The sequence below is a fragment of the Nansenia antarctica genome, assembly GCF_963989245.1.
Source record: "Nansenia antarctica genome assembly, chromosome: 8".
In the NCBI taxonomy this organism is placed as follows: Eukaryota; Metazoa; Chordata; class Actinopteri; order Argentiniformes; family Microstomatidae; genus Nansenia; species Nansenia antarctica.
The window spans coordinates 53,656,488-53,667,850 of NC_137678.1; the positions used below are offsets into that span (position 1 = coordinate 53,656,488).

Consider the following 11,363-nt stretch of genomic DNA (forward strand, 5'->3'; position numbering starts at 1 on the left):
CGGCAAAGCCAATGTCCTAAACACAAACAGGGTTGCCAGATGGAATTCACAATTTCCAGCCTAACCACAGTTATGGTTAGCTCTGTCTTGCCTAAAAGTAGTGCTTGCCTCGTAAATAAACATTGGGACTTTTATTTTGACAGCAAACAGAGGGACAGTATCCGCTTGTTAAGTCTGACGTCAAACGTGACGTTTAGCCATTTCCGAGTCCAAATCAGAAATTCTCCGCACCGGAGTACCTGTGAACTACAGCGGTAGAATGACAGTTTAATCGTTTTTTAGACTCGGATCTATTCATACAACAAGCGACACAGCACTTTACCGTTTTCTCCATATTGTCAGGGTATTTGAGCCTCGGAAAAGCGCTATATAAATATAATTTATTATTATTATTATTTCGGCATCTCGAAGACAGCGCCTCAGCCAACGTTGGCCCCGGAAATACGTCACGACTTAACAAGCGGCATCGCCGCGCAGCTGCTGGCGCCTGGCGGTCGAAATGAACCACAAGCAGCTTTACTTACTAGTTACTTTGCTTGCTTGACATGATTGTCTGGTCGAATAATAATTTAGGTTAGAAGGTTACAATATACTTTGGGAAGACGCTCTCGTGTTAACGACGATTTTACAAAAATGGGCGACTTTGACTCTAGTAGCACGATGTATGTCCGCGAGAGAGGACAACTTCGCCGTCTCAATGACATTGTGCTGGCGGAAACGAAGCCCCCATCTTTATCATTATCGCCGTCGTCTTCATCATCACATTATTATAGAAGACATTGTAGAAGAAGAAATCTTCTGGGGCTGAAAAAGGAACATTTCGTTTTCACGTACAACCGAGAAGGCAGTCTGAGATACTCGGCCAAATCGCTTTTCGATATCTCTCTGCTGTTCATCGCTGACAACATCCATCACGTCGACTCTCTGGTTGGCTTCCCAGAACAAGTGGCTGACAGACTCTTCGCCGCAGCTAAAGAAAAACTCGTCTTTTCCGATCCAGATACTGCGCCCAGGGCTCTGCAAGTGTTCAGCGACGCATATGGGGAAATTGTTCTCGGTTCACTTTGTTTACGAAATAGGTAAACTCCCCCCCACCACAGCCACCTGCTTATACAGTGGGTTCGGAAAGTATTCAGACCCCCTTAAATCTTTCACTCTTTGTCATATTGCAGCCATTTGCTAAAATCAATTAATTTCATTTTTTTTCCTCGTTCATGCACACACAGCACCCAATATTGTCAGAAAAACACAGACTTGTAAGGGGGTCTGAATACTTTCCGAACCCACTGTATCTCCTATGTTTAAGTGAAGTAATTACTCGACTCACTACTATCAATCATCCTCATGTCATCTGCAACTGATTTTCTTTCTACAGGTTTCCCTTATTGTCTGAGAGGCTGGAAGAAATTAAAACGTTCCATAGTTTGAAGTGCCTAGATCTCTTCGGATGCAGACTGGGGGACAGTCATGACATTTTTCAACATCTCACATCCAACTCATTGTCCAGGTAAGATGATTTTAGTCATCACTAGAGCTGGTGTGAGAGTCAGTGACATTTTAAAGGTTTTCAATTGCCCTAAAAGCATTTCTATGCCATTGCTTTCTCAGAAGCCTTGTGCAGTTATTCCTTGGAGGAAACAACCTGTCAGATATGGGAATACAGAGACTGACTACACCTATCAGGATGATGAAGAGAGGACTGAGCAGCCTGCAGCTACTGGATCTATCTTGTGAGTCACTGTAGTGTTACTCAACCGTGGGGATCCACAGGGTGTGCCAGGGTTTCCGTTAACCGGTAATTACCGGTCTTTGTCCGGTAAAATTAGGTGAAGTCCGACAAACTGAAAACTCGTCGGACATAAATGTCCGGTGAAAATAATTCCCTCTAACCATTTTCAGCTGAGCACCAAACACACACACGTAACACTGCCCGAGAGAGAAGGACCCGCCCCCTTTAGTTAGCCTATAGGCTATAGGCTATAGGCTAACTAAAGGGGGCGGGTCCTTCTCTCTCGGGCAGTGTTACGTGTGTGTGTTTGGTGCTCAGCTGAAAATGGTGTCCCGAAGCGGAGCGCTTTAACTTTATCGCACAATAACAAGGATAACAAACGAAACGGACAACATTTACACTAAGATGGAGACAAACTTCAGCGATATGATCTAACAGCCGGTCTTCAGGACGACATACAGACCCGTATGAGCTTACAGGGCTATCCCCTATCTATCTGAGAAAAGGCATAGCCTAGGCCAGGGGTCGGCAATAGGCGGCCCGCGGGCCATTGCTGGCCCATCACCAATAATATTTGGCCCAACAGATTATTTTGAGAATCCACTCTTTTTTTTTTTTTTTTTTTTTTTTTTTTTAATATCGGACCGACAGTCCCACATATAGCGCCTATAATGTCCGAATAGAGAATCTACCTCCACCTGAATAATGCTTATTGTAGTTTTATCCATGTTGAGAGTGGGCAACGTGTCACGGTGCTGAAATAGCCGTGTGTGGTTTGAAAAAAATAACACCAGCTCAGTAAATAATTCAAACGTAATGTTTACGTATATGTGACTGCAACACACATGTGAACAGTAACAAAGCAAATTCAGTTTAATATTCTGAAAAACATTGACAACAAAATCGGCGGAAAAAATAAATAAATAATAATAATCAGCTTGATTATGCGAGGGGTGGTGGTGCATAGGCCTATGTTCCTGAAACGACAGAGCAAACACGCTATTAGGGATAATAATTACAATGAGCCATTCATTCAAAATATACAAAATACAATTATTTTTTGTATATTATTAAATACAATAACGACAGGCTTGGTACTCACTTAATGTGAAAAGTGGCATCTCCCATCGGTCAGTATTTGCTTATATGGACGTCACTTTAATCCGGCAGTTCTCAAGGTTTTTATGCATCAATCGATTCCTCTCGTGCGTCTTTATCGCATTCATTGAGGAAAAGGACGACTCGCATGTATAGAAAGGGAACATTGTGAGCACGGAAGATGTGAGTCTCGGCTTTGCATTGATGAAACCAGGTAGGATGAACGTATAGTTCGCTGTCCATTCCTCTTTAAATACCCTGTTTTCTGTCAACTTTCCTCTTTAGACCTTTGGAGAGTGACATGATGTTTCTCTTGCTAGCTAGCAGGTTAAATGTTTAGCTAACTTCACCCGACACGCAAACAACCAATCCAATAATAATGTGACCTTGTAAGTCTGGGAGGAGGGGAGAGTCATTATCAGAATGAAACTATGTTAAATAATTATTAGAATAAGTTAGGCTGCGCTACATCGTCAGTCCACACATTTATTATTCAAAAATATGGAAAAGGGTGAAACTACGTTTCAACGTTGTTGAGAATCACAACACAAACTCGCTAGACAAGCCAAAATACTGCAGCGAAATGGATTGGACTGCTACCTAGTTAACTAGAACACTACTTTACATTGTTACCTAGTTAACTAGAACACTACTTTACATTGTTACCTAGTTAACTAGAACACTACTTTACATTGTTACCTAGTTAACTAGAACACTACTTTACATTGTTACCTAGTTAACTAGAACACTACTTTACATTGTTACCTAGTTAACTAGAACACTACTTTACATTGTTACCTAGTTAACTAGAACACTACTTTACATTGTTACCTAGTTAACTAGAACACTACTTTACATTGTTACCTAGTTAACTACAACACTACTTTACACTGTTACCTAGTTAACTATAACACTACTTTACACTGTTACCTAGTTAACTATAACACTACTTTACATTGTTACCTAGTTAACTAGAACACTACTTTACATTGTTACCTAGTTAACTACAACACTACTTTACATTGTTACCTAGTTAACTACAACACTACTTTACATTGTTACCTAGTTAACTAGAACACTACTTTACATTGTTACCTAGTTAACTAGAACACTACTTTACATTGTTACCTAGTTAACTAGAACACTACTTTACATTGTTACCTAGTTAACTACAACACTACTTTACATTGTTACCTAGTTAACTAGAACACTACTTTACATTGTTACCTAGTTAACTAGAACACTACTTTACATTGTTACCTAGTTAACTACAACACTACTTTACATTGTTACCTAGTTAACTAGAACACTACTTTACATTGTTACCTAGTTAACTAGAACACTACTTTACATTGTTACCTAGTTAACTAGAACACTACTTTACATTGTTACCTAGTTAACTAGAACACTACTTTACATTGTTACCTAGTTAACTAGAACACTACTTTACATTGTTACCTAGTTAACTACAACACTACTTTACATTGTTACCTAGTTAACTAGAACACTACTTTACATTGTTACCTAGTTAACTAGAACACTACTTTACATTGTTACCTAGTTAACTAAAACACTACTTTACATTGTTAGCAGGCTCACAAAACAAGCTGTGTTAGTTGACTAGCGATGTGTACATTTTTCGAAAGAAAAGTCAAAGCATTAGAACGTGTCACATGTTTAAACAATCAATTACTTAAATTAGCCTTTGATTATGTACGGGCCCGCCATCTAGTGGCTCAAAAAAAATTTGGCCCGAGGCCAAACCTAATTGCCGACCCCTGGCCTAGGCTGTAACATCGAACGGAAATTAGCCTATACGCATTGCAAGTTAATTTAAAGCCTATTTATTTTCAAAGAGTTTTATTCTATTTTATTTTATCTGATAAAAGGCATATGAACGGAAATTAGGCTAGCCGTGTCACGCCAGAAGCCTACATGCTTGCACTGTTACTGTTCAATAAAATGTTATACATCTAGACATTGTGGTATTTCTTTATATACGTATCCCAGACTGCCTATCAATTGTTTCTCAATAAACAGTTATGTTCTCCCCATTGTCATACTCCCGAGCTAAACGAAATGCCTTCCCAACCAGCGAGACCTGGTTATAGAAATGACGTTGTTTTATTGATTTAAAAAAAAAGGGTAAAACTGGAAAGAGAAAATAGAAAACTCACATTAATCCCAAACAATTTAACAAACTTCAGTTAACGTAATGTGGAGTCCGTTCATTGATCGATGCTGTCTGTTCAGTTCCCAGTGAGGCGCCCGTTCAGCGCTGGACCCGTTCAGCGCTGGATTTGACGCATGGCATAGCGCGCATGCGTCAAATCATGTTATATTATTATATATTATATAGCTCGCATCTAATCGTATCGGATGAGAAATAGACATTAAATGGCATATATAGGCCGCTACACAACAGTAATCACCGCGACAAACAGCTATATTAGATTTGAAAAAAAAATATATGATTTCAAAAAAAAAAAAAATTTATTATATTTTAATATGATGACCGGAATATATCACGTTTGTCCGGTAAATCGAATTCTTCCCGGACATGATGTCCGACGGCAAATTTTTCTACCGGAAACCCTGGTGTGTGCATGCTTTTGTTCCAGCCTGGGATAAGTTCATGTTCATGTAGATGGTCTATATCAGCAGGGGTAGTGGTGACCTACCTAGCCCTAGTGGATAGGGAGTTGGACTGGTGATTAGAAGGTCATGAGGTCAACTTCAAATCCCACCTGGGAACACCACCACTAGCGTGCCCTTGAGTAAGGCACTTAGCCTTAAATGACTCTAGGGAGACTGTCCCTGTAATCCCTAATTGTAAGTCGTTTTGGATAAAAGCGTCTGCTAAATGGTTAAAACATTTATATATATATATCAGCAATTATGTGTGGCATGAATCTTTTCTCTGTTCCACAGATAACCCCATCACTGAGAGGGCAGTTGGATATCTCACATGCTTCCCAAAACTACAAGGGCTTGACATGTCAGCTACTAATGTGAAGGTAAGAAAGTTGTTTTCAGGTGCTCTGTGGACCTTTCAGTTTGGCATGTAATCAAAATCAAACTGACGTTTCTTTCCCTTCCAGCTTGATACGTTTCTCAAGCAAACCCTGTGGGATGAGATGGGATTAGTTCTGTCTGAGAAACCCTTAGAGGCCTTGGATCATTCATGTTGTAAAACAGAAGGTTGGGCAGAACAGGTAAAGCCCCTCAAACTCTTGTTATAAATATACTGTACATTCAGGTAGCTGCACTAAGTATCGTGAACAGACTAAAGACAGATGCAATTCTTTTTTAATTTGTCATTTTAATTACTTTTTTATTAACAGGTAATAAATCAGTGGGAAATAAGTGCGACAGAAATGCCAAAACAAAAGAAGGTCCAAGACTCAAGATTATCAGCCGCACGCTTTTGTGAGTTTATCCATCGTCTCTCGGCAGTGGCCAGCTGGGTCTTATCTAGGGGTGCAGTCAGTTGACAGCTGAGGTGACACAGAAACATATTGGTTCCCATGGATACTAGCTCCAGTGCTGTTGTTATCCACTATTTAACGTTCATCTTCTGCTCTCCAGTTGGCAGGCAGAAGTTCGTCCGAGGCGTGCTGGCTGCATCGCCGTTGGTATGGGATGAAGAAGACGACAAGAGGGAGAGGATCCATTTTTGGAAACCAGCACCGAGCATCCAAACACATCAGACTCGACTCACAGGGATCACACATGGGGGGTCAACTAAAGCCCGTGCTGCATTGAGCTGCTATGTGTTTGTGTTATGTATTGTTATGTATTATTATGTATTGTAGCTGAAAACGTCACAAAACGTCAAGAAAGGGCCACGTAAATCAGAACATGACAACGGTGGTCGTCGTCACAGCCCTCCTGCGAAATGTGTCTCTTCTCCATCTCTCACAGAGGATGACTTGGACCTGCTCAACAGCTACTGAAGCATGCGTCTAGGGTGAATTACACTCAGGGCAGGGACCAACTTTTGATTAGTTTGGCTGTTAAATAGTCTTTTTTGCTTTCGCCACCCATTTGGCATTTCCAAGCTGAGGTGCAGAGGAATGTCAATACTCTTAGTATTTTATTGGCCACATTACTGAATGAAGTATAATGATGCACTTTTACAAATAAAGTTATGTATTTTGTAAACATCTAGGTTCCATATCGTTCACTGTCTCTGGTATTGGGGGGTATTGGAGCAGGTATTGGAGCAGGCAGTCTAGCTGGGTTTTGGACAAACATACTCGTCGGACCAATCAGAGCAGTGCTGCCGGCCATCTTTGCATAGACCACGGGGGATGCAGGTGCAGTACTGGAAGTCCACTGGAATGCATGACCACCATCCGGCCCCACAGGAGGGGGGGCAGCCAGCATCTGTTGGGGGAAGATGGGGGATAATGAGCACCTTAAATTAAAGCCAATCAGAGTACACTACATCCAATATCAGCCAATCAGAGTACACTACATCCAATATCAGCCAATCAGAGAACACTACATCCAATATCAAAATCATCATGTTGGTTATTATAAAAATAAAAAAAAGCAAACTCACAGGCTCCGATTTCATCAGAGCAGTCCCCACAGTCATTGATGTGGTTGCATTTTTGGTCAATAAAGATCCAGTACTTAGGGTTTCCACATTGAACCACAAGATTCCCAGGGAGATTGTTGGGTAGATCCCCTGAAAAACATGTGAACACATTTGCCTACAGTACACATTATTGTATATAGTTGATGATACTGTTCCACTTAGGTGACTTGACTAAACCCCAGTTTGGGCTCCATTAGAGGCTGCAAGCTAAGTCGTGGCATTAATTATTACTGCACATGTCTTTTTCCTCATCAGCTCAACTGGGGCAGTTCACGACTCCATTACAGACGTCTGAGGGTGAGATGCAGGTCAGCCGGTCATCACATTGATTGATTGATTGAAAACTTTATTAGAAGATTTGCAGAAGTAGGTACATGAAAGTACATATTACATACAAGGTCAACTAACAGGATAAAAACCCAAGAAAGCCACTGGCTTATTTCAATTGGGGTCCTTGATTCTCAATTCATCGTTACATGTAAGACAGACAAAAAAAACTAGTACTATCTACAAGATAATACAGACAAATAACTATTACTATCTACAAGATAAACATACATCCATCATGGGAAGAACAATATAACAAAACATTAGGTATGTACAGCGGGTAGGACAGGTGGGGACATACACCACAGGTGGGGGCGGGGGACAAAACACAAAGTATGTACAGTGGGTAGTTCGGGTCTTTTAATCAGATTTTTGATTTAGAGGGTCCAGTTACGGATTGCAGCCTCCTGTAAATGTTTTTTGAGAGTGGTTTTGAAGGTGGGCAGTGTTTTGCACTCCTTTAAGATTATAGGAAGGGCGTTCCACATTTTTACTGCATAGTTTGCAAACGAGTTTAACCCCTTGTTTGTGGTGCAACGCGGTTGAACGTGGTTCGTGGAGCTTCCTCTGGTATTGTATGTGTGGACGTTGTTCACTTTTTGGAAGTATGTTGACAGGTACTTGGGTGTCTTTGTGGTGTAGCGTATCTTGAAGACCAGGCCCAGTGCAAGCTGCTGCACTCTGTCAACTACTGTCAACTACTCGTAGCCAATCAAGGCTCAAAAAATGAGCAGCGGTTAGATGTGTCCTAGGGTTGAGGCCTAGCAAAAGCCTAACCAGTTTATTTTGGGCTGTCTGGAGTCTTGTTTTTTGGGCCTTTGTGGTTCTATAGTACCATGATGTTACGGCATAGTCGAAGTGACATTGAATGAGAGCTCCTGATAGGGTCCTCAGTGTGTTTTTACTGACAAGTGAGGATATCCTGTACAAGAATCTAGTTCTATGGTTCACTTTTTTGATTACTTTTGCTGCCATTTTATCTCCGGAAAGATTTGCCTCTAAGATGGAGCCCAGGTATGTAATATCCTCTTTTCTTGTGATATTAATGTTACCCACTTTTATTTTGAAATTTACAGCCTTTCTGAGTTTAGATGGGGATCCGTATAGGATGGTTTCAGTCGTATAGGATGGTTTCAGTTTCATAGGAAGCCTGTCCCATTTTGTACTGTCCTGCATGTCCTATCCACTGGGAGGGCATTAGAAAGCTCATTACACATTGAAAATCCATGAATCAGTGATTATCATTTCTGGGTTCTAAGTCTAACATTTCTGGGTTCCAGCAGAGTCCCATATCTTACCAGGTGGATGTTTGGGGATGCCAAAGACCAAAGCGAGCCCAACTCCTATGACCGCCAAGGCCAGACCTAACAGCACGATACTAGAGATACAGATAGCTCTTCTGCTGCAACACCAACAATTACTGCACTCTCCACAGCAGACGACGATTATAAAAGGCCAACTGGGGGATACAGGTGGGGGCGCATGAAAAGCTCTGTCTTTATGGGCAGAGATCTGTGCCACTAGTAAAAACCGCTAAATCCACTAAAAACCAGCCCAAAACCGATATTGTCAGAAAAACCGCTGATTACTATTGGGCAGGTGCCCTTCTCCTGCCCCTAAACTGTATGTATGTTGCCAATGATGTTTGTAAAATAAATAAAAACCTGCACATTGTATGTAGCTACTAGGGTGTGTGTTTTAACTTAACGCATTTTGTAACTTTCAGGCACAGACATTTTGATACCGCCTATTTATCCAGCCCAGCCCGCCCAAATGCTTTTTTCCCGGCCCACTGTGATCAAAAGTAGCCCATTCGGCGGTAACCCTGGTAACCCGCCCCATCTGGCAACCCTGAACACCAAATGTGCACTCTTTATTTACGACCACTAGAGAGCAGCGTTGAGTCAGAAACGTTTCTCCCAGTCACAAGCGCCTCTTCATTCAAGGCGCAACATTGTAATGAATATTAATGACCAGCGGCCGAAGCATCTCCTATCGAATAAAGGTGTCCGAATAATAACAATAATAATAACCTTTATTTGTATAGCACTTTTCCTGCAAACGTTGCAGCTCAAAATGCTTTAATATAATCCTATAATGATACTATTATCATAATACTAGTATAATAATGATTTATATATAATGATCAAAGATGTAATATATACAATAGAATATAAAACTATGTCTACAAAATGACACGCCGTTTTCAACTGAAATCGCATTGATAAAGTACAATATCTCACAGACACACGGTACACTAAAGACAAACACGAGACAAGGAGCACGGCGGCATATTAGGGGTTTCACACCGGCAGTTCCGAACGCCGGTTCGCGTTCGCGATCGGAAACCTCCGAACGTTGGCGCTGTCTGGCGAACGAGCCCGCGTTCATACCAGTGTATCGTTCGCCAGACAGCGCCAACGTTCGGAGGTTTCCGATCGCGAACGCGAACCGGCGTTCGGAACTGCCGGTGTGAAACCCGAGAGAGGGACCCCAAATGATGTTGCGCATCTACTCCGTTCACCTCGGCCAGGAGCCCAGAGCAGCGCTGCTGAACATAACACAGTAAGCGGACTGGGGGGGGTCAGTGGAAAGGAAGAAAGAAAGGGAAACCCGATCATTTCCAAATCAGCGAAATCGTGAATGGAAGCAGCATCTTTCCACGCAAATGATATGTTAGATATTATCCCATCTGACCTGCAGCAGCGACGAGATTCAGAGAACGAGGTAAGACGAGACGAGACATTGTTGCAATTGTTTCTCATGATCATTCAACACCATTATTATCCGCTAAACGAGTTATTTCCCTGTCTGCTGAACGTGAGCGGTATGGTGGCCTCACACAGCCATTGCATTGCAATTGCATTGTTTGAAAACTCAAAATCCTCTCCAGCTCCAGCATAGAATAGTGAGACCAGCAGGGTTATGTGCCAGCTGTGTTGTCAGATGGTTATTATGTCAGATGGTTATGTTAGGGACACACGCGTAGGGTTGCCAGTCACGACAGAAAAGCAGCAGCAGCAACAACAAAAGATGAAACAAGAGAGAGATTTCAGCCTAGATCATCAATTTAAAGTCACCTGAAACATAGAGTAGCTTAGTACTTAGTTGGAGGCGCACGATTAAGGTGTCTATGGATCTAGATCACCCCTAATGTCTTTTATTAAGCTTCTTACTTGTCAAGACCTCTACTAAATGCAACCGTCTGGCCAGCAACACATCGCAGCAGTAGATTGTATTTCTTTCTCCAATATTTTAAGATCTATTTCAGATCTGTTTTTCCATAATGACCTAGTAGGATTAACAACGATCTAGCTGTAGATACATTCGTCATTTAATAATAAATAAAGGTTAAATTAAAAAAATTAAATAAATAAAAAATAAGATGATCTGATTATTCTATTCCTGCAATGGGAACAAGATCATGTTATAAAAGAGAGTTGTAGTGGTTTAGTGAAGAAACCTCCATCTCATTAGCTCTCGGCTGATGGTATAACACCGGTCGTTGGTTTCAAACCTGGCCTAATCTCAGCCTGTCCTATCTCCCTCCTGTCTGCTCCGTGCTACCGTCCGTCTGTCTGTTCCCGGTAGATAAGCGTGATT

The 11,363-nt window shown here is 41.5% G+C and overlaps 1 protein-coding gene across 1 annotated transcript; it reads left to right on the forward strand.

Annotated features, from left to right (window-relative positions):
- Positions 1-633: 633 nt before the first annotated feature.
- On the forward strand, positions 634-6,783 carry LOC308163724 (leucine-rich repeat-containing protein 42-like; the record flags this gene model as incomplete). Its single annotated transcript, XM_080537914.1, has 8 exons — positions 634-1,079; positions 1,376-1,507; positions 1,609-1,730; positions 5,759-5,844; positions 5,929-6,042; positions 6,172-6,256; positions 6,416-6,600; positions 6,643-6,783. The coding sequence occupies 8 exons, from the start codon at positions 634-636 to the stop codon at positions 6,781-6,783; spliced, it is 1,311 nt and encodes a 436-aa protein (XP_080394040.1).
- Positions 6,784-11,363: the final 4,580 nt, after the last annotated feature.